The sequence below is a fragment of the Medicago truncatula genome, chromosome 8 (genome assembly GCF_003473485.1).
Source record: "Medicago truncatula cultivar Jemalong A17 chromosome 8, MtrunA17r5.0-ANR, whole genome shotgun sequence".
Classification (NCBI taxonomy): Eukaryota; Viridiplantae; Streptophyta; class Magnoliopsida; order Fabales; family Fabaceae; genus Medicago; species Medicago truncatula.
The window spans coordinates 41,354,067-41,378,055 of NC_053049.1; the positions used below are offsets into that span (position 1 = coordinate 41,354,067).

Genomic DNA, 23,989 nt, shown 5'->3' on the forward strand with positions numbered 1-23,989 from the left:
ACAAATTTACTAAACATAACTTGATACTTAATGAACACATTTTGATTTTGCATTTATCATGTCATAGTTAGCATAATGAAATCAAGATGTGCATACTGCAGGAACTGGAGTGATTCTTAACTAGCAAACTAAATGCTAACCAATTTTAACAATCTTAACTAATTCCTAACAGAATATATATTCAGAAAGACAAAAAAACACAAACAACAGAATGATTTATATAGCATTAAAAATATACATGTTACAAGAGAAATGAATGGTTTATATATCCCATAACAACAACAAAACAAAAACTAAATTTTATTTTTTTAAAAAGTTTCACTGTCTCATTCTGTTGATTTGGTTAAGAGCAGGCTGCAAAATATTATAAAGAACCCAAAGAATAGCTGGTGTTACCACAAACAACAGAAGCTGACCCCTGTTATCACTACCAGCAGCTTCAGCAATTGCAGTCATTTCACTAGCAATTGCATCTTGTGTTGATACAAACCCTGAAGCTGCTAACCCACCCCCAAGACCTAAACCAATTATAACTCCTTTATCGTTACGCATACGGTTGATTTGGTTAAGTGCTGGTTGAAGAATGTTGTACAGAACCCAAGCTATGGCTGGAATTAATGGTAACAAAAGTGCTAAACCACGGTTGTCTGATGATCCTTCTGCTATTTCAGCTATTTGTTGTGCTGCAAAAGCTGCATCACAGGTTGAGAGTGTTGAGAATATTGCCCCTGCTAGTGCTGTTCCTGCTATGGATGTTGATAGTTTAATGTTTTCTGTTGTGGGAATTTTCTTTGGAAGAAGGTTCTTGAGGGAAATGAGGGAAGTGGGGTTTGTAATGAGCTTAGTTGGGTTGTGGAACTTTGGTGAACTAGTAGTGTTCAAGGACTTTGCGTTGATCATGGTCATTGCAATGATGGTTGATGCCATTGATGAGAATGTGAATGGTGTTTGAATTTTGGAGCTGAGGAGCAATGAGAGAAAGTGACTCTAAGTGGTGGTTGGAATTTTGGGTTTGGAAGTATATTTGGTAAAGTGAACTTTGAGAAATAAGGACCAATGGGATTGTAGTTTGTAGATTATTTTCTTATCACAATAGTGTGATTGGTATGAGATTTTGACCTCATATTTTTGGTGCATTTCTTATCACTTCACTTACGTGTGCTTCCTAAAATGCATTATGTTATGTTATTTCATTAGTTGCTAATCAACCTCTCCATTAGTTCCAAAATGGATATCACTCATTTACTATAATTTTTCATAATAGTGTCTAACAAATACTCCATCTTTTCAATTCAACATCTTTAAAAAATATTATAAATGGATTTTACGAATAATTTTATATCATCTATTCATAACTACATATCATTACATTTTAATAGTTTAACATTGATAAAAAAAAAAAAGTCATGGGAATGACAAAAAGAGAAAGAGAGTGCTTAGTTGAGTTCCCGTACCACAAGCATCATCTTTCAAATTTTCTCTCTAATTGAGTTATCTATTGGATCCCAAGTTTTAATGAGTTAAGTCCCCCCTGTTTGGGATTGTCTTAGATTACTCTCACATAAAATCTAACATAACATTGTACGTATATATAGTTTTTTATTTTTATATTTTTTTTCTCTCCCTTGGTTCTTTCACCTCACACATCTCATACGTACTTTATATTGCGTTGGACACAATGTTCAACTTTTATATCTAAGTAACACAACATATTAGATTAAGTTTTTTTTTTTTTTTTGTTGGTGAATTCCTTGTTAGATTAGGTGTAAGAACTTTTTATTGCTCTTAACCTAATAGGTTATATCTATGGTAGAAATAGGTGAGACCGATATGAAATTTACGGTCTAGTTTATGTTTGTCCTAGATCTAGTCCATTTTTTTAAATAGTCAACATTAAGTCTATTGAGCTAAAAACATTATGTTATGTGTACCTAAAGAAGTCTTTGAGGTATAATTAAGTAAATGTGAATAATATTTTTTTTTATTTCTATATTATTATATTTGATTTTGTAGTTTGTGTTTAATTAAAAATGCTTTAACATTTTCCATAATTTAAGCATATTTATCGATATTAATGTTTGGCTATTAAAATATATTGTTGTAAAATAGAATTAAAAAATGATTACATATAGAGTAAAATTCTTTAAAATTTTATGTTAAATATCAATCTAGAGCTTAAATTTATTGGTATGTTAGTTAGTAAATCTATAGATCAAATTATTTAATTAAAGATGTTAATATGAAATAGACAATTAAATATAAGGTTAAATATATTTTTAGTTCCTTCAAAAATTGCATCTTTTAAGTTAATCCCTACCTAATTTTAATAGTTTTTTTGGTCCATACAAAAAAGTTGCATGCCCCCCTCAAAAAAAAATTGCATGCAATCTTCGTCCCTTGCTAAAATAAAATTTGTTTATTTATCTTTAAGTCTAAAAAAATTCACTAATTTTTTGCACTGTTTAGAATATAAAAAACTTATTCACTAAAATTTTAACTTTTTTTTACTCTTAGATAAATTAAATATGAATTTTTTAATCGCTAAAAGTTTGAGGTAAAAGTAACTAAAATATGGGCTTGAAAATCAAATTTTGAACTTATTTTTATGGCTTAATACATGCTTTTGGTTCTTTAACTTATTTTTGGATTTCATTTTGGTCCTCTAACTATAAAGTGTCTCAATTTGTTCCCATAAATCTTCTGCCGTTTACTATTTTGGTCCTCTCCGTTAGTTTTTTAATGTATAACATTTCTGATATGATTTCAACCATTCGATTGCATGTCCAATATATACAACAGTGAACCATCACCACATAATTTTTTTCCCTCTCTTCATCTTCTTCCTTCCACCACTTCTTCATATTCATACAAAATTCATCAATATTCACACAATATACCAGAAAAAGAACAAGAAAACCTCAGATTCAACATCAATTCACACAAATAAAAACCTAGATTCATTTAAAAAAGAAGTGACAAGGTTGCAAAAAGATTACAAAGGGTCTTCTCTCTTGTTTTCTTCTTCTTATATCAGTAATCAAAATGTTTAACCTTTATAACCCTACAAACCAAAATAAACTCAATCGAAATTCACAGCCATATACAATAGCAACATATATGTATATAAAAATAATTGAATTAAAAGACCTCAAAATTGAATTGAATACGACAGTACAGCATTTGCAGTTCCAAAAAATGAACATGATACATAGACATATACAATCACTTGTTAATCTGAAGCATGCTATAGTTTCAAAATTCTTAGATCTAGAGCAACGGTAGCCTGAACTAGACTCATGGTCATCTTAATTTCATTTTCCTTAACATTCTTAAAAAAAAAAAATTACTACCCAGAACCATAATCATTCCCAAATTCAATCTTTTTTCTCTTTGACCCTCCTATACCCTTTTTCTCTTTGAATTCAGATTTAGAGTCTAAAGGAAGAACATGAGAAGGAATTCAGATTCAATTGATGGTGGTTATGTGATGGTGAAAATTTGAGAAGAAGATTTAGTGTATATTTTAGAATTGGAAACTGGAAATGGGAGAAGAGAAGCAAGTTGACGTGTCTTTCACCATCCCAATCCTTTTCTTTTAATTTGGGTTTAATTTGTAGAGAAAAAGAATTTGTGTTTTAATTCTATTTGAAGGTTTATGTGTTTTAATTTGATGAAGTTTATTGTTGTTTTAGTTTGAGTTTTTGATATGAAGTTTTGTGCTCCTGGTTTTTTTTTTTTCTTTTCTGGGTAGTATTGATGAATGTGATGAAGATGAAGAAAGTGAGAAAAATATTAGGTGTTAGTGGTTCACAGTAAAGTACAATAGACTTTACATAACAATAGACTTTACATAATTCAAAGGTCCTCTTTTAAAGAAAAAATCAAATGGTTAAAATTAAAAAATTTAATATGGTCTATAGTGAACCACCTTTAAATATGGTTCACCTTAGACTTTTGATGTTAAAAACTAACAGAGAGGACCAATATAATAAACGGCAAAAGATTTATGGGACCAAATTGAGACACTTTATAGTTAAGGGATCAAAGTGAAAATCAAAAATAAATTAAGGGACCAAATGATGTATTAAGCTTATTTTTATCGATGAAGTTTTTTATAATGGTCTAAATATATCTGCAAAAAAATTGTTAAAGTCTAGCACAAATCTTTCATTTACCCAAAATGAAAATAGAATAAAAAAATTAGTTGTGTTGCAACCATAGGTCGCTAAATTTAAGTAGAAAGATGAATTAAGTTGGGTATGGATCTTAAATAAATAAATCAAAGAAATTTAGATAATAACATGAAGACCCAAATTTTATTTTGAGCAAATTTCTCACTATAACTAACCATAACTATTTCTACCAAAAAAAAAAACAACTATAAATAATCAAAATTAGAGGTGTAAGAATGTTTGATACCAACGACTTTCCTCACACTTCGGAATCCCTTTGAACTATTATAATTTTATGTATATTATCAATCATTTCCTACGACTACTCCAATCCACCAACATTTCTTTATAACATCAACAGCAACGTAAACAAAAAAGCACAAACACAAACACAAATAAATCATGGCACATTCAAGGCATGTTGTTATTCTAGCCCTTGTAATGTTAGCCATGATTGGCCTTGCCTATGCTGCAGATGCACCAGCACCTGCTGAGAGTGACTTTCTAGAAGATGACGACGAATATCTTGTTGGAACTAGAAAGGGGGATCCTCCTTCAGCAAACGGCATCAATATTGTGGCGGGACCAATTGGAGGACCCGTGCATGCAGGTACCTTTGATAATATTGCACCCGCACCTAGTGCCGCCTCTACCATCTACATCTCCTCCATCGCAGGAACAGTTGTAACTGCTTCAATCGCTGGCTTCTTCTACTTTTGATTATATATATCATCATCATGTATATGCATGATCACTACTTAGTTATGTATTTCTTAACTTTGTCTTGATCACTCGTGTTATTTTCTTAGTGGATATATAATGTAATCATTACATAAATCAAAGTCTGGTTATGATGTGTTTGTCATAATAATTGTTGTTCAATTTTAGATTAAGCTTGGTGACCAAATTTAGTCACCATATATATAAATTGTTGAGATTATTGAATTATGGAGAAACAATTATTATTAGTGTACTTTGACAAGAGAATTAAAACATCTTGAACGTTATTAAAAAGGCTTAATTGTACTTTTGGACCCCTATTTTTTTAAAAGTTGCGGTTATGGACCCCTAACTAATTTAAATACAAAACAGCCCCCTATGTTTTGATTCTTTGGCAGTTTTGGACCCCCAATCCATTGTTGACTCGGTCAACGCTGACGTGGCATCCTAAGTGAGGTGCCACGTGTCATTTTTTTTATTTTTTTTTGCCTTGGGGGTCCAAAACTGCCAAAGAATCAAAACATAGGAGGTTGTTTTGTATTTAAATTAGTTAGGGGTCCATAACCATAACTTTTGAAAAGATAGGGGTCCAAAAGTGCAATTAAACCTATTAAAAATGGTATATATCACAAAAGTTAAGAACTTGTTATATTCTGGCGGCGGGATGAAGGTCGTGGTGCAAGTAAGATGGAAGCTTGAATATCTAGCTTCGTAAAAGTGCAGAGGAAACAACAATGGGACGCAAGATTTAGAGATTAGACGCATAACCAAACAGTATTGAAATCGTGATATGTACATTTGATTAAGTTGAACTTAAATGAGATTTAGGTCCATACAAACACAAATGTAAATAAAAACATTATTTATAAAGACTTGCATATTTTGATTCTTTAACAACAAAACTTGTCCCTAAAAATACAACAAAACTTGCTCCAATTAGTTGTTACTCTCCCCGATTTCGTTGATAAAAACCAAAAAATTAAAATAATGGCACACATCAAAGGGTCTTCTAACACTTTAATATCCCCATTCAGATCACAAATTTGAAGTATGGGTATTTTTAAAATGGTCAAGTACCGGTATCGATTAGTGGAGGCCGTGGAGGAAGGAAAAAAAAAAATCTCTAAAACATAGAAGTGAAGTTACACACATAATTAAAATATATGAATATTATTATACTAATTTTATCACAATTGAATTACTTTCTTTCAAACATATGTTTTTACGTCGTGACATTAGCTCAGTTGGTAAGGACGACGTAAATTAATATACGGCAACAGTAATTTACTCCAAATATTTTATATTAATGTACGTGTACGTTTGATTTTTAAAATTTGTCACACTTTTGTACCAACACCAGGATCAATACCTGGTACTGAACATGTATGCATCATAGAGGGTCACAAGCCTTTCTTACCAAGCACGGCTATAACATCAAAATAATTTGTTTTAAATATAAGCAAAACTCAATAACAAATATAGTTATTCCCAATTTATTCTTGAATTAAATTTAGATTTATTTTTTCAATTTTTGATATTCTTGTGAAATTGGCATGTTTACAAATTCATTTTGCAAGAGACATGAATTACGTCGTCAAAATTTTAAGGGTCATGAGGATATTTTTTAGGGATATAAAAGGGCCAATGTCCAAAAAAGAAAAACTAACAAGAAATTAAACGAGGAGTAGAGACTCCTTTAACATTATCACTAATCAACCGAGAAAGCTCGATCGGACAAACATCAAATTCTGGCAATCTCACCACCCGCAACACATCAAAGATTGGCTAAAGCATCCATCCACGCATTTGTTAGTCTCACGATCGATACGAGTGACAAATATGAACATTCCAATTCATCTCCAAGAGATGATTAATATTTTTAATAATCCTTCCGCCTATTGCATTCACACTGCCATTGTGACACTGGTAGCCCTTTGTAAGCTTTTAATCACCACTTCCGAATCGACACATAACTCTACGGTTGTAAGCTTTTAATCACCACTTCCGAATCGACACATAACTCTACGGCCAGAAAACCTTTCCGACTTGTGAGATTTAAACCCTCTAAGACACCCCATAATTCCGCCACAAAAGCATTACAAATACCCAAACTTCTAAAGAAACCACACACCCAACTACCCATAGAATCACAAATCAAACCACCACACCTTGCCAATGAACCCTTTTTACAAGTACCATCAGTGTTTAACTTCTCCCACCCCTCATGAGGCGGAAACCACCACACTCTATGCACCTTATTTCCATTGCTTGAAAGTAATTATTTGCAGCTTCCTTGATTCTTTTTCCATGCATTTTCAGGTATGTTGTAATCATCATCATGGTTTTCGTTGTTTCTCCATGCCCTTAAAGAGTGGCATGGTGTTAATCAGAAAGCGCTCCAACTCACCATTTTCTTGTTATCCAAAATTTCATTCAAATTAACCATTGCACATTGCTGCAAATTAACAGCAAAAAAACTAATTCCTTTGCAGACATGGAACAATATTAAACCAAACAGACATAGCATTCGGACAGTCATGGAGTGCGTGCAGCGACGTTTCCACTGTACCTTTACACTTCATACAAAGAGCATCACCAAGATGCATTCTACTCTTGTGGTAATTGGTAAGCAACCTACCATGTAACAGCTGCCAAGTGAAATATTTAACTCGTTCTGAGGCTGCAAGTTTCCAAATTCTTTCCCGAACTGCACTCGTATTGCTTTCTTGGACCTCACTAAGCAGATGATATGCAAGTGATACTGTATATTGACCAAAAATATCACCTGGTCAGAGCTGCAGATCAGAACCTGCATCTACAAATTTCAAGCTTATGACAAGTAAAAGAAATTACTGTAATTTCTGGATTTAAAAGGGTAAAAGAAATTATTGTATATTGTATTGACCATAATAAGTTTATGACAAGTAACAAATTACTTCAAATTTTTATCATACTATACTCGACGATTATAAAGTCTAGCTCAAGCCAACTTTTTTCCGCCTCAATCTACGATATGTTGTATCATTAGGTTTGTAGAGGATCCAAATATTTTTACTCAGAATAGAATTTTTAGTTTTTTTTTTTTTGTTACAAATGTCGTTTAATTTAAGTAAATGCATTTCATTTGGCTTGGATCTTAAATAATTGAATCGAATGCTGAAATTTAGATCTAACCAGTCTATTCCCTCTTTAGACAACAACAAGAAAACCCAAATTTTTTATTTTGAGCAAATTTCTGACTATAACTAACCATAAGCATTTCTAGCAAAAAAACTAACTATAACCATATATTGTTGATGTATACTTCCATAAATAGTTAAAATGTGAGGTGTAAGAGTGTTTGATACCAATGATTTTCCTCATGTTTTGGAATACCTTTGAACTGTAATAATTTTATGTATATTATGAACCCTTTCCTACGAATACTCCAACCCACCAACATTCCTTTATAACATCAACAACAGCGTAAACAAAAAACACAAACACAAACACAAACGTAAACGTAAACGCAAACGCAAACACAAATAAATCATGGCACGTTCAAGGCATGTTGTTATTCTGGCCCTTGTAATGTTGGCCATGATTGGCCTTACCTATGCTGCAGATGCACCAGCACCTATTGAAGATGACGGCGATGAATATCTTGTTGGAACTAGAAGCGGGGATCCTCCTTCAGCAAGTGGCGGTATTGTGGCGGGACCCCTTGGTGGACCTGTGCCTCCAGGTGCCTTTGATGCTACTGCGCCCCCACCTAGTGCCGCCTCTAGCATCTACTTCTCTGCCGTCGCAGGAACAGCTGCAACTGCTGCAGTCGCTGGCTTCTTCTACTTTTGATTATATATAATATCATCATATATATGTATGATCACTACTTAGTTATGTATTTCATAACTTTGTCCTGATCACTCGTAATTTTTTTTAGGGGATATGTAATGTAATCATTACATACACCAAAGTCTGATTTTGAAACAGACTAACAACTCATTATATGAAATGTGTTGTTGTTTGTCATTTTGAGAGGAGTTATGTAATGTGTTTGTCATAATAATTGTTGTTCAATTTTACATAATCACCATATACAACACTATATAAATTGTTGAGATTGCTGACTTGTGGAGAAACAATTATTCTTTTAAACTAGTACTAGCTTATTCTTTTACTTTGACAAGAAAAATAAATCTCTTAAACATTAATAAAAAGATGGTAGAAATTATAGTAAAAGTTAAGAATTTTGTATGTATAATGTTTGAGGATTGGATTTAGAAAAACCAAGTACATGTTTGGGATGAACGTTGACGTGAGATGGAAGCTTGAATATATACCAAGCCTGTTGAAAATGTAGAAAAAACAACATCGGGACGTAAAATTGGAGGTATAATTTATTCTTGAATAATTTATATTTATCTTTTCAACTTTTGATACAGTCGTAAAATTGGCATGTTCACAAGTTCATTAGTCATCAAAAAAAATTATCACTTGTAAATGCAATTAATAAACTTTCTTAAGGGATGTACTTTTTTTTTTCCTTAAATATAAGACCAAAAAGTGTATTAAAATGTTGGACAATATATATCTCAAAGAGCAATGTTAGGGACACTTGCTTACACATTCTCTCTTAAACATTTTCTCAATGCATAGTACCGTGTCCCCTTCTTTCTCAACCTCTTGTCTACTAACGGCACAACAGATTGAGATTGTTTCAACATTCTTTTTTATTCTGTACTTTTTGACACCTCGTCATTTTCGCCCCCCGTGTTTTGACACTTCACCTAGAAACAACAAGGGCTCCAACAAGAATTAACATTGAACCAAACACCGGTGAAGACAAGAGCAACGGCAGGAGGGAGGAGAGTACGGTGAGGAGGAAGTGGTTGTCGATGGTGCACTGGAAGAAGACAATGGGGTAGTCATGGGAAAAGAAGAGGAAGGCGGTGGGGATGACTATGAGGAAGACCACGGGATGAAGTTGGAGTGGAATTAATGGAAGACGAGTGAACAACTTTTTTCCATTGTTGTGGTTCTTGATTTACTTTAATGGATTCCTCCGCCAGCGGAATTTTTTGTGTACGGCGAAGCCTGAAGTTCCCCCAATGAGTCACCACCATTGTAGATTTTATCCACCCATCGATACAGCCCAGAAAAAAATTGAAATTACACGAAAAATTCAAAAGAATGATGGAAGCTGTTAGTGTGATCATGGCAGCCTTTTTTGTTAACAATAAATGCTTTGTTTATTATTTAAAAAGAAAATCTAATTGAAGATGACAAGTCTGATTTGCGGTATATTTCTATGGTGTGAAGATGCTACAAAATTATATTGCAAAACCTTCATATTGACAAAATTAAAAAAGACAAAGGTACAAGTGCAACCGTTTGCACTTTGCAGATATGACTTTTGAGATGCCAGTTATAAATATATTTAAAAAATAAAATAAAATAAACTATTTAAATATTCCCCTAATTTGAAAACTGGTAAACAAGTAAGGAGTTGAAAAATTAGAAATTTGGCGCCATACACATGGAGTGTTTGTGGGATAGTGTTTGAGCGAGTGACCATAGCATTTCTCTATCTCAAATCATCAATAGTCCTGAAGTGTGCATTACATACCTAAAAATGCAAAAATTATGTGATTAACATTTACACAAAACTTGCACTTTTCTTCAACAACAAAAAAACACAAAACTTGCACTAGTGCTTATTATTATTACAATTCAATCCCAACGAATTTAATCTCCTGCCTAGAAAAGTACTTAATGTTATATCAGTCCCAACAACAAATGAAAAAATGCAGAACATTACCAAACTCTAAGCTGAACACTAAAAATTGCCATTCAGCTCAGCCAACATTTTGTCAAAAATCAAATTCTATCTACCAATAGGTACCATCTGGACCTGCTGGCAACCATATTAACCACATGATGACTTGAAATTGGCTTCCTAGGAAGAACTGCAAGAATTAAAACTGGAAAAACATTTTTTCACTGAATATACATATTTTACACTTCTGCTACCCTGGAAGATTGGAAGAGAGACCGTGAGATGAAACGAGGATCAAAATAACCAGACCATAATTTCTTTTTTTATATCAAGAGAAGAGACTGCATCCGTGATCAGCTAATTCATCTTTGCTTTAATACATCCCCTTAAAAACAGGATTTGTGCGGCAAATGCTTGCTCCATATTCTTCGTATTCTGCCTTTGTATGACAAGCCTGCACATCGCGAGCCAGAAATTATAAACACACATTAGCTCTGCACCAAGAATGGATGGAAACAACCAAGTGATGGGCTCAAGTGGTTAATGAGCTCCAACAATGGGCAAATCATTCGAGAGATTATTATTTTGATTTTTAGACATGGTAATAACAAGTCATAACCCAGAAAAAGGTAAGAGAAAAAAGCATACCGTAAAAAATTCAGGTGTTGATGCAAGCACTGATCCACCAAACCAAACCGCAAATCTTTGGATAGGATGGCTGAGTACATTGACCTCCACTGGATGTGACTGTGGAATCCAAGAAGTGAAAAGAAAAAAAGAGTAAGTGCCAGATCAAACCAATATATGTATAGCTGCCAGGCTTTTCACAAACTATGAAGCACGGGCACTCCTCGGATTAGACGTGTCCCGGTAGACACGTGTCGTGTCCCACACCGACACATAATTACACTGAATTATGTGATTTTCTCAGATTATTAGCGGTGCCCGCATGTCAGTGTCCGTGTCATGTCTGGTGTCCATGTACGTATCCGTGCTTCATAGTTCACAAACACTGCCAATGTGAGAACTTCTTCCAAACATGTGTGCATGTGGAGGAAGACTTGTCTAGACGTTGAATACATGAGTTAAGTAAAGTAAACCGAATCAATCAACAACTAACACCTCATTATTTTAAATCATGTGGAATGAAGATTTATGTAATTACATAATATAAAATAATGATGTGTCAATGGTTGACAGGTTTTATTCCATATAGCTTAGCTATTGCAAACAAGGTTTATACAAGAACTTTTCATGTGATCATCAGTTTAAGTAAAAGTATCTGTTAACTCTCACTTTTATCTCTCCATTTAGGCGCGCTTCGGCTGCAAGGACACGAGCATCCACTATTTTCTTTATATCACGTTGTAATCTCCTGTGAAAATCCTTGAACATTGTTGATCCTCCTGACAACACTATATTCTGAAATGAAAAAGACAAAATGGGCAAGTGGTAAAGAGGTCAATCATTAAGAACATGTAAAGCGGAGGGATCATAAATCAAAGATCTGGGCTGGTCTTCCGACTGATAGCCTCTGGGCCAACAACAGAAAATGCACTTCACCAAAGATTGAGATTTCCAAGTTCTCAAACATCAAGGTGGATCTGATTACTCACTAAAATTTAAAATTTTAAGCATATCATTTTAAAACAGCGTATTGAAATATTGAGGCATCCAAAGTAGGTACTTTCAGAGCATATCTTATGCAAAATGTCACCAATTAAATTGGGATGAGGTGCTTCACCTTATATAATGATCTCCTTGTGTCAATTGGCGCAGACTGAATGCACTTGTCTATTACAACTGGCAAAGGAGTGGTGAAGTCGCTGCTATATATCTCAGGATTAAAGAAAACCTGCAAAAGTAATAGGGTAAACATGTGGGAATCTTTAAATCACCAATCCTATTGATGCAATGACCTAAATCTGTATGTAATTCTATAAGCTCAACAATTACACCAAGGGATACTACATTTTCATGATTTCTTTAGTAGATGAAAGAACAAACTTAAGAAGTACCGAGATCAATAGCTAATTGGGATCATCAAATCTCTTAGGAGACTACTTGATCAGTGATCCCAGGTTCCAATTCCAACCCGGATGTGCATTGCCTGCAACTAAGCGTCCCTTTCCCATCCCCTATCAGGATTTAGAAATCGTTGATAACCCAAAAAGGAAAAACAACAAAATTTTGACCTTAAAACCAGAAGATATAAGGGCAAGTCAAAATGAATAGTACCATTTTTTTGCATAGTCCCCACTAATAAAGGTGCTTATTCATGACAGAAAATGGGAAGCAATCCGGTTTATGTTTATTTAATTCATCAGTTCACGACTCAAGCTCCGGTATTATAATCCAGAACTATCTGAGAGATGTAGTATGGATGATAGAGAAAGTACAAAGAGCCAAAGAACAAACCTCAGGGCCAAGAAAGCGTTCATAGCCAATATCACAAGAATATGGAGCCCCAGTCTTTGGTTTAACGCCTCTCCATTGCTTGATATACTTGGCTGGTTCTTTGTCATGCTTATTATATTCCTGAGAGAAATTGAGCAATTATTATAAAAGAAGGTTATCAAATAAATCCAATAGATAACTTTACGTCCCTTAATTCATTAAAAAAGAAATCAAATTAACGTGGTGAGAAAGTTTAGACATTCAACAAAAAATGTTCGGATTAACAAAAAGGAAAGAAACAAAATTATTGACAGCATCACACCACAAACTCCTTAAATGATTATACCAAGCAATATAAGCAATGAACTCAAGACAACCTTAACTATGTCAGAGCAGGTGTAGCAATGCATTTCCTTCACTTTCCGAGCCACTTCGAATGAGTCTTCTGGTGGTATATTCTCTCCTCTTTCCTGCATAAATCAATATAAACATGAGACAGTTCATGAATCTGGATTAGCAACTTGCAGATCAAGAATTTAATATTACAACCTTGGTCAGTACCAAAACTTAATATGGCAAAATGTATGAATAAGATCCAAAATCATGGAATAAGTAAACTTCACTTGAATCACTTCTACTTATCAACTAAGTAACGACAACAATGTTATCATAAATAGATCAAACCCCGTTCATCCATGATTAGCATTTACCCATGCATGGTTTCAAACTTTCACTATCAAGTCTAACTAAAACTAGTAATTTGTGAGAACCTTAAACGTTAACAAGTATACAGTCACAGATTTTAAAAATAAGGAACAAGTAGTGGCACAATAACCTTCTTATTTTATACAAGGATTACCTACCCGCATTAGCTGCTGGACGAAAAGAGTAACATCCTTTCCAGCAATAGGAACTGATTTAATGCTACTTCCAATAACGTAACCATCCGCAACTGGGACAACATGTGTAGCCCCATCTCCAATATCAACTACGACTCCTGTCATCTCACACTAAAAAGAATTCTAGATCAGCCTAAAATATTCAAAAAAAAAAACAATAATATATTTCTTGAAAGCTCCTATGGTACTCTTTTCATGTTTACAAGCCAATATGCTAAACCAACGTAACATTCTATATTCATCAGATGATAAAATATCCCATATGCTTATAATATTGCAAAACCAGCGCAACTTGGTCTTACTAAACAAAGTGATTCAGTTTCGGTTTCAAGCAAGATATCCTATGCATTTTGTGTTTAGGCTAGCAAGTTGTACAGAAGATTTACCACAAGTTTAAATAAATAAAATCACAGCCCATTCCATTATTCCGATTCTATCAAACATAATACCACAGCCAAAAAGATCTTCCCACTAGGCAAGGTTTCATAAATCAGACAATGTCATAATATCCTATCATAATAATACAAAATCTTTTTTACTAGAATAAATTACACACCTTAGACGTAGTGTAGCCAGCAGCGAGAGCGAGCACAGAATTCACAGCAATGTAAAGTCCAGGCACATTAAAAGTCTCAAACATAATTTCCCCGGTATACTCACGACTTTCAGGTGCCGTCAACGGACTCTCGGTCAAAAGAAAATAATGATCCTCAGGATCACACCTCAAATAATTGAATATACACTGCTGCCAGAACCGCTCCATGGCATCCCAATTTTCAACTTGACCATGCTTAATCGGGTAGGTAAGATTATAAGTACTACTAGATCGAGACTTAGAAAGCGCGTCATCTCCAATAAAGAAATCAAGATCAGCCATAACCCCAGCATTATGTTGTGCAATCCAATTTCCTTTAGAAGAACTTCTCGATTGATTCAAAAACGACTCGTTAATCGCAACCACACTCGGAACAATAAAACAAGGTTCAACATTACCAGCAAAGCCCATTTTCGTATACCTGCAACAAAAACACATTTTTACAAATTCAACACAAACCCAATTCGGATATATCAAATATCACACACAAATTCAATCAAAAAGCTAAAAAAATATCCCATTCAGGCATTTCAACAAACACATAGTGTGCAATTTTGAAAGTAAGAAAAAAGGAAAGTAAACCCAATTGGGTAATTAGAAATGGAGTGAGAAAAGGTACCCGGAGCCATTGTCGATGACAACAGCAGGACGAGAAGCAGCTGGGTCCATTAGAAATATAAAAAAAACGGTAAAAATCGGAAATGGATCTGTGAGAGTGTAATTCAGATCCAGTAGAGAGATTTAGGCAGAGGATCATGGTCGTGAAGAAGAAGACTTTGATCGAAAGTGAAAGGAGCGAGTTAACGTAAGATAGTGGTTGTTGGTGTCACTATAACTACCCATAGTTTTTGTTTTCAACTATGATAATAAATTCAACATTAATTTGAGAAATGAATCATAAAACTCTGTTTTGTTTTTCTAAATATACTTTCCTTTCCTTCTCAATGGATCTTACTTTCTTTCTGTTATGTCTCTTCTTCTTTTATTATTGTTGTTATTATTATTTCCTTTTTTAATGTTATTTTTTTGTGTTTGTCTGTCCGTAAAGACCAACAGGACAACCAAACCTTTCTTTTTCGGTATTGACGGCAGGTTAATTTGGAGGGTACAAAAATGGGTGGGGTTCTTTTGATTATAGGCCGTGTGATTTCTAGCTTCACCTGAGTAGATCATCACTTTCAGATTTCAGACCCACCAAACATGAAAATTATTCATTGAAAGATTAAATAATAATTAAGAATATATTTTTATGTTTTTTTTTTTTTTTTCAGATAGTCTAGTAGCTATAATTTACCTTTTTTAAAGTAAATAAGTGGGATGTCTGAGGGTTCGAACCCCAACCCCTACATATAACGATGCATGTCTCTGCTAACTAAGCTATGTTAATTCAACTATTAATTTCGTCGAACATTATAAATTTAACTCATGATCGATAACTAAATTAGTTGTCAAGTTAGCTTATTAGTTAGTCTTTTTGTTCTAAATTATACGCACTTTAACAAATTTACATTTATTAAAAAAAATGTAGCTAATGTTGTATAAAAAAGAGTAATTGTGACTTGTTTTACAAAAATATTTTTTATTAATTGTATGAAAAATATAAATTAAAATAATTGGAAAAAAGATAAAGTAAAATAAATAGTAAATGGTATAATAGAGAAATAAATATTAATATTCCTTGATATTGTAAAGTGACATATAATTTAAAACAAATAAAATTTGTTAAAATGACGTGTACTTCCTCAGATCACTATTATAAGTAAAAAATCAATTTTTTAGGTTCATTCATTAAATGATGTATTTCGTCTATGTTATTGACCAAATAAAATATTTTATGAATGAATCATTTTTGTTTATAATAGTGACCGGAGGAAGTAATTTAGAACATAAGAAGTATTTGTTATTTTTCATCAAGTGGAGCATAATTCTCAACACACTGTCATGTTTGAAATAAAGTAATCCAAATTTCCTGTCTCATCACGTTTTACATGGTTTATTGAGAATTTAGGAATTATCACTTTTTAGTTTAGAAGAATATAGGGGGTGGGGGTGGGGCTATCATGCCGTTATTTTGGTTAAAAATAAATAATTTTGTTTGTATGGGTATTTTTCTTTTAGCTAATACAGGAAAAGAATAAATCTTCTTATCTATAAAATTAATCCAAAAGTTTATTTTTGCCCTAATTTTAACATAAATCATATTGATTAAATTTATTGTTTTAACCCTAATGCTTAATTCTGATTTGTTTAACCCTATTTTTTGTTGAAACAAATCGGATCTAATCTCCTATTTCCCTATTAACCCTATTTTTTTGTTGAAAAATATCGACCATATCACACCTAATCTCCTATTTTCTTGAACAAAACAAATCGGCCATAATGTTTATAATAGCTTTGGTAAATATGCAATGAACAGCCAGTTTCTTATGCAAAGCAAAATAAACAGATCGATTTTTCATGCTTATCAAATCTGCGCCCCTTCCTAATGTGTTGCGTCCATTCCTGTTTTGAAGGTACAATAATTGCTTCTTTTTTTTTTTTTTGAACGGGCTATCTTCTTGCTCATGATTATTGATGTTTCGTTTTGTTGTTTTCTCAGGGTGCAATACGCTTGTCAAACTTGTTTGGTAATGATTTTGGAGATCAGATAGGCCGATTTGCAAGCCAACGAGCCAAAGGAAATGATTGATTTGGTATTTTTAGGTTCTGCTATTCTTACTGATCTTCTCTATTTTGTGTATTTTATCTGCATGTGTTTATTTTGTGTCTCTGTTAACTCCTCTTTGTCTCTTTACCATATTCATTAATCCCTTTTTGTTTCAGATCTTTAATTTCCCTAAAGATTATCTCATTGTTGGAACAGTATAATCATATTAATATTTTTCAAATTATTAATTCCTGCATGATTAGAAAAAAAACAAAATATTTTTTCTAAAGTCATATTAATGTGTTTGTTTTCATATACCTAAAGTCAATTTAAATATTTTTTCTATTAAGGTACAATTCGTAACCCCGTACCACACCAAAATACAAAATGCATTTTGCGTTGAAGAATGAAAATCCACCACAATATTTTCACATTTTCTTACCATCAAACTCTCCATCATATCCGGTTGACAATGGCATGCTGTCTTCATATTTTCCAAATCATATTAACTCAGATTTTATGAAATTATGAATATCATATTAAATATATATTTAGATACAATTAAATCTCTAACATATATAAAATAAAATCATCATACCTCTTCCAACGCAATAACACCACAATTTATTTATTTCTAGTCGTTAACCCTTCATTGAACCACCCTTCATTTGTGACTTAAACGACAAGTCTCATCTCGAAAGGCTTCACATTACAAATGCGAAGGACTCATTGCTCATCAGAACGTAAAAGATGTTCCCATAAACGACGAAATTGATGTTGACAAAGTGATAGAACTAGTTAAAAATAAGCATGTAAATAACTATTTGAGAATGCTTGCTCGAGAGATTCATAATTTCACCTTCTTCACTTCAAGTTTGCCAAGACTTCTCCCCATAGAAGAAATAATTAAACTTGTCAGTCCATTGCAGTTGGTAATCTCCAAATATATTAAGCAATTAAAAGAAGCATATGAAGGAATCAAATTTGTAAGACTGGGACAATATTCAACCGCGAGATGTCCAATAAACTCAAGAAGTGGGCGGAATCACCTAAAACATACACAAAGCACAATTTACAAAAACTGAGTATTTACAAAAGATATTGTTAATATCTTTTAGGCCGGGTACCTTTTACATCCGAGGGTACCTTTTATGTCCATTAATGACAGATCATACATAATTAAAAATCTATAAAAAAAAAACCATTTTAGAAAAACTGGGTGATGATTAAAAAAAGTTAAAATTATCATAAGCATGTTTTAGGAAAATCGAGAGATGAAGATCTATAATACGTACAATAATAATAGATTTAAAACGAATATTCTTTTGTTTTTAAGGATAACCCAATAATAATATAATATTGAGAATGCATCCTGATTAGTTTAATAATATTTATTTGATTGATAAAAAAAAAATATTCATTTAACATTAGTGCCCATATAACAAATAACATAGTTAATCCCGTGAGCTTAACTTAGTTGATAGGGATATTGCATATTATATGCAGGGGCCGGCGTTCGAACCCCGGACACCCCACTTCTCCACAATTAAATTGTGTGAGCTCTAGCCACTAGGCTACTTAACCAAAAAAAAAAAAAAAACAAATAACATAGTTACAATAATGTTTTCTTTCAAAAAAAAAAAGGTTACAATAATGTTTATAATAATGTTTTTTTTTTTTTTTAATTTTAACGTTACAACATTAATATAACTATGTTTGTAACCAAAAATATTGTGTATAACAAAGTTACAATGATGTTATTACATTATAACAATTAAAAAAGGGAAATTCTTTGTTACCCATCTCACTATGGTGGGTATTTGTACCCATGACATTTTAAGTCGGTTAAAATGTTAACTGACGTCATAAGATTTTATTTTATTTTAATTTTTTTTATTTTTTTTAGAAACGAGATTTTCTTTGATACCAGAGTTTTAGCAGAGTGCGGAAGACTTTTTCTATAGAAAAATTTAAATTCTTTTGTCTAGTTTTTCGAGTTGTAGAGACAACTTGAGCTTTGTAATTTATTTATCTCTTTTTGTTCTGAGATTTCAAAATCTCTTTTGGGTGGTGTTACTCTAAGGCTGGTTTTTCTGTTTCTTCAAATATATATTTCTCAGCTTCTATCAAGGAAAAACTATTTCTTGCTAAATTTCTAAATATAGGTGACTTTAGGGTAATTAAAGGTGTAAATAATTCATCAATATGAATTGTATTTTTTCCTATAAATTCTATGCTATGGTGTGAATTACTTAAAGAATAATTAATTCTATAACATATTGTAAAAGGATGATTACCCTTTTTCATAAAATTCGAGTTTTCCAACTTATAATGAAAAACTATAGATCTATCTAGATCTTTATTTTTCCATATTTTAAATTACACTTTACTTGTGCAATTGTTGCTTGTCTTTTGTCTAAAATCCTAGAGTCTTCTAGGGTTATTTCTAGAGGTGAATCAATACCTTTCATAAAGGTACTTTTGATTAAAATTTGAATAGTTGATATATGAATATAACCACTTTTGCTTTTTTCTTTTTCAGAAAATGTTTCAATTCTTTTTTCAATTTGAGTTTTTTGTATGGTAGATATGAATATATTTCCTTGAGTATTTTCAATTGAAATTGCTTCTTCTTCTATCATTATTCCAAATTTCAAAATATTTTTTCTTGAGAAAAATTCTTTGAATTTATTAAACTTTCTTTTAAAATTTTCTTCAGCAGTTAAAGATAAATCTGATTTTTCTATCTTATTATCTATTATGTCATTAGCATAATAACTAGATGTTCCTTCAAAGTATGAAACCTCGGTCATATTCTTTGTTGTTTATTATGTCAATACTATGATACTGAAAAGTAAATTTTGAATTTAATAAAGATATATTCATACCTGATTTGATCTTCTTTGAGATTTTGTTGATATTTTTGGTTTCGTTGTAGTTAGATATAATAATACCCCGTTTTCCCAATTTTAACTTCCCTATGCCCAAATTTGATCCAAAAACTTTTCTAACCATTTCTATACATGTTAAGGCACTCAAAACCATATAAAACATTGCACTAAAAATAACTCATGATCTGAACATCACTTCTACCAAATTCAACGAATTATTTACTCTATTAACAACCAATTACAACTTCAAAACCTAATTCTCAAATTCTCATAACTACAACCTACAACATGCTAAACTTAATTTCAGAATTATACAACGTAGAATTAGAGAAAGTTAGTCCCACCCTTACAAAATATAATCATTCGAAGATTATATCTAGCTACAACGAAACCAAAAATATCAACAAAATCTCAAAGAAGATCAAATCAGGTATGAATATATCTTTATTAAATTCAAAATTTACTTTTCAGTATCATAGTATTGACATAATAAACATTATAGAATATGACTGAGGTTTCATACTTTGAAGGAACATCTAGTTATTATGTTGATGACATAATAGATAATAATATAGAAGAAGCAGATTTATCTTTAACTGCTGAAGAAAATTTCAAAAGAAAGTTTAATAAATTCAAAGAATTTTTCTCAAGAAAAAATATTTTGAAATTTGGAATAATGATAGGAGAAGAAGCAATTTCAATTGAAAACACTCAAGGAAATATAGTCATAACTACCATACATAAAACTCAAATTGAAAAAAGAATTGAAACATTTTCTGAAAAAGAAAAAAGCAAAATTGGTTATATTCATATATCAACTATTCAAATTTTAATCAAAAGTACCTTTATGAAAGGTATTGATTCACCTCTAGAAATAGCGCTAGAAGACTCTACGATTTTAGACAAAAGACAAGCAAAAATTGCACAAGTAAAATGTAATTTAAAATATGGAAAAATAAAATTTGATATAAATTTACAAATGGGATATCCCTAAAAGATAAACATCTAGATTAATCTATAGTTTTTCATTATAAGTTGGAAAACTCGAATTTTATAAAAAAGGGTAATCATCCTTTTACAATCTGTTATAGAATTAATTATACTTTGAGTAATTCACACCATAGCATAGAATTTACACCATATAATTTATAGGAAAAAATACAATTCATATTGATGAATTATTTAAACCTTTAGTTACCCTAAAGTCACGTATATATAGAAATTTAGCAAGAAATAGCTTTTCCTTGATAGAAGCTGAGAAATATCTATTCGAAGAAACATAAAAACCATTGATCAGGAATTAGAGCCTTACAGTAACACCATCCAAAAGAGATTTTGAAATCTCAGAACAAAAAGAGATAAATAAATTACAAAGCTCAAGTTATCTCTACAACTCGAAAAACTAAACAAAAGAATTTAAATTTGTCTATAGAAAAAGTCTTCCGCACTCTGCTAAAACTCTGGTATCAAAGAAAACCTCGTTCCTAAATAAATAAATAAAAAAATTAAAAAAAATTAAAATAAAAAAATCTTATGACGTCAGTTAACATTTTAGCCGACTTAAAAGGTCATGGGTACAAATACCCACCATAGCGAGATGGGTACACAAGTTGTCACCATTAAAAAATTATTATAACAGACATGGTTGTTTAGAACTTTATAAAGGAAATACGTTCTATTCTGAAGGACTTTTAATGGTTTAGATTGTTTTTCACAAAGATAAACAACACATTTATATTATTTTCAAGAGATTCAATCATAACCATTTTTGTTAAATCTTCATTATCAAACATTAGAATCATTCCTCGGTTCTTCAACGTAAAATCATATGCAATAAACCCAAAAAAACGTGCAAATGAGGAATTTTGAATTTCCTTACTTTAACTTTTGAAGTAAAAAGATTGTGCTGTATATGGTTAAATTAGAAACAACTATGTCAACCATATCTAATAGACCTTACTTTTAATATGGAAGATATATATAAAAGAAGAATTCAGGGAGATCACCTTCTTGCTAGTTAAAAAACAGAGAACTTTAAAACCAAAATCATCACAAATAATATTTTATAAAGGTATCAATTATCAAATATAAACTGAAAACAACAACAAATATCAACGTATGGACCACAATGAAAAAGGGAGATGTAGAAACAAACATACCTTTTATGTTAATTCAACTGTTACAAGAGAAAGACCGGGACATAGAGAAATGATATTTGTAAAAACTTTTGTACAACCTTCTCTCTCATACTCACATTATCTTCTTATTCTCTCTCTTCTTTTTTCTCTCTCTATTGTTTTTGACCAATAAGAAGAAAACACAAGATTGTCTCAAAAATTGTACAAAAATATTGTTTAAATATCACTACTCCATAAAAAACTGTCTTCCCCATGATGTAGCAATACTACCATCTATAAGTGTGCTAACTAGTGCAGCGATACCAACGTTCATCGCACCATATATCAAAACCTTTTTTTCAATAGCTTTTTAGAGGGACCATGCATCCATGCATCAGCGCAACGCGGCAACCACGTTAAAACTGTTTACATAGACATTTAATGTTGGGTTTTTATATCCAAATTAACCGCTCTCAAAAATAGGGTTCATAAGTGTCTTATTCAGTCTTGATTTAAAATAAAATTGATTGATTACTTGATTTATATATAATACTTTTGATGAAATATTCATTTGTAACATTAGGCTTGAATTAAAAAACAAGAAATTCAGAAGTCCTAGCTCAACTGGCAAAATGCCGAAATTGTTAGGCCGGATGCCATGACCGGGGTTCGAACCCCGGTACCTCCACTTGTGTGTGTGAGTTTATAATGGCTTTGTCATTTCGTCTATCTACCAAAAAAAAAAATGCACGTAAGTAATCATGTTTGTGTTGAGACAAAATCCCTAATTAATTTTAAAAATAACAAATCTTGATGATTAAGGAATTAATGGACCTCGATTAATTTCTTGGTATTTAATTTGTACTCTTGAGTGTTTAACTAAGACATGAACAAATTTTAAATCATACCAAGATACAAAAAATCAAATGACATAAAGACTTAGGAACCCAATCAGAATTCAGAAGGTTGTTCTTATGAATATCAAGAACAAGTCCATAAATTCATGAACAATACGAAGAACATTAGGAATAAATCAAGGAATAAATGCATTTATTTGAGTAAGTTCAAAAATGACATCTTCAATGTTCATTCAAGACTATGGACATTTGAAGTACAAAACATTAGGAATATTTCATTAAGAATATCATCCTAGATGTTACATACACCGCACTTTATCAACGTTTCACTATTAGGATTTGATTATATCAAATGGTAGTCTTACAAATCATCCTAAGTGAAACAATGAAACATTATGAGTTCAGAAAGTTCATTCTATCTACATGCTTTTTCTGTCTTGAATAATACAGTTGGTGAAAAATAAAAAGCAAAGCAAAAAGCAAGATCTAGTCTCATTCAATAAAGACTCGACACATAGCAATATTAAATTAGTTCTAATATTAGTATTATAAAAAATATTAGTATTGTAAAAAATGTGATGATATTAGCTCTTCTATAGCAATATTAAATTAATATGTTTAAATTATTAAATGTCTAAATTTTTAATTATGAATTAATAATAAACTATTCAGTTATTTTACATTTATCAATTCAACTGTTAATTTTACCAAACATTTCAATTAACTTATCAGTCATTAGTCATCAACCATTAGCTATAAGCTATTATCTATTTTATCTGTTATCCGTTAATTTTACCAAACAGAGACAAAATTGTAAAAACAATAATGATAACTTTAATACAAATATCAACTTTCTTAATTCTCGTGATTTTGACAAAATGATCTTATATATAGGGACGAAGGTAGTCGAATTCTTCATCTCATCAATATCTTCCC

General features: G+C 31.7%; 3 protein-coding genes across 3 annotated transcripts; 1 reads left to right on the plus strand and 2 right to left on the minus strand.

The window, feature by feature from the left end:
- Nucleotides 1-200: 200 nt before the first annotated feature.
- On the minus strand, nt 201-1,027 carry LOC25501820 (photosystem II core complex proteins psbY, chloroplastic). The gene has a single exon (XM_013591252.3). The coding sequence runs from the start codon at nt 925-927 to the stop codon at nt 319-321; it is 609 nt and encodes a 202-aa protein (XP_013446706.1). The 5' UTR covers nt 928-1,027; the 3' UTR covers nt 201-318.
- Nucleotides 1,028-4,574: 3,547 nt separating this feature from the next.
- LOC25501821 (anther-specific protein BCP1) lies at nt 4,575-4,892 on the plus strand. Its single transcript, XM_013591253.1, has one exon. The coding sequence runs from the start codon at nt 4,575-4,577 to the stop codon at nt 4,890-4,892; it is 318 nt and encodes a 105-aa protein (XP_013446707.1).
- A 5,535-nt stretch (nt 4,893-10,427) lies between these two features.
- Nucleotides 10,428-15,531, minus strand: LOC25501823 (actin-related protein 3). The gene is made up of 9 exons (XM_013591255.3): nt 15,161-15,531; nt 14,503-14,962; nt 13,911-14,057; nt 13,425-13,517; nt 13,069-13,188; nt 12,395-12,505; nt 11,947-12,072; nt 11,299-11,397; nt 10,428-11,104 (listed from the first exon to the last, which is right to left on the minus strand). The coding sequence occupies exons 1-9, from the start codon at nt 15,208-15,210 to the stop codon at nt 11,024-11,026; spliced, it is 1,287 nt and encodes a 428-aa protein (XP_013446709.1). The 5' UTR covers nt 15,211-15,531; the 3' UTR covers nt 10,428-11,023.
- Nucleotides 15,532-23,989: the final 8,458 nt, after the last annotated feature.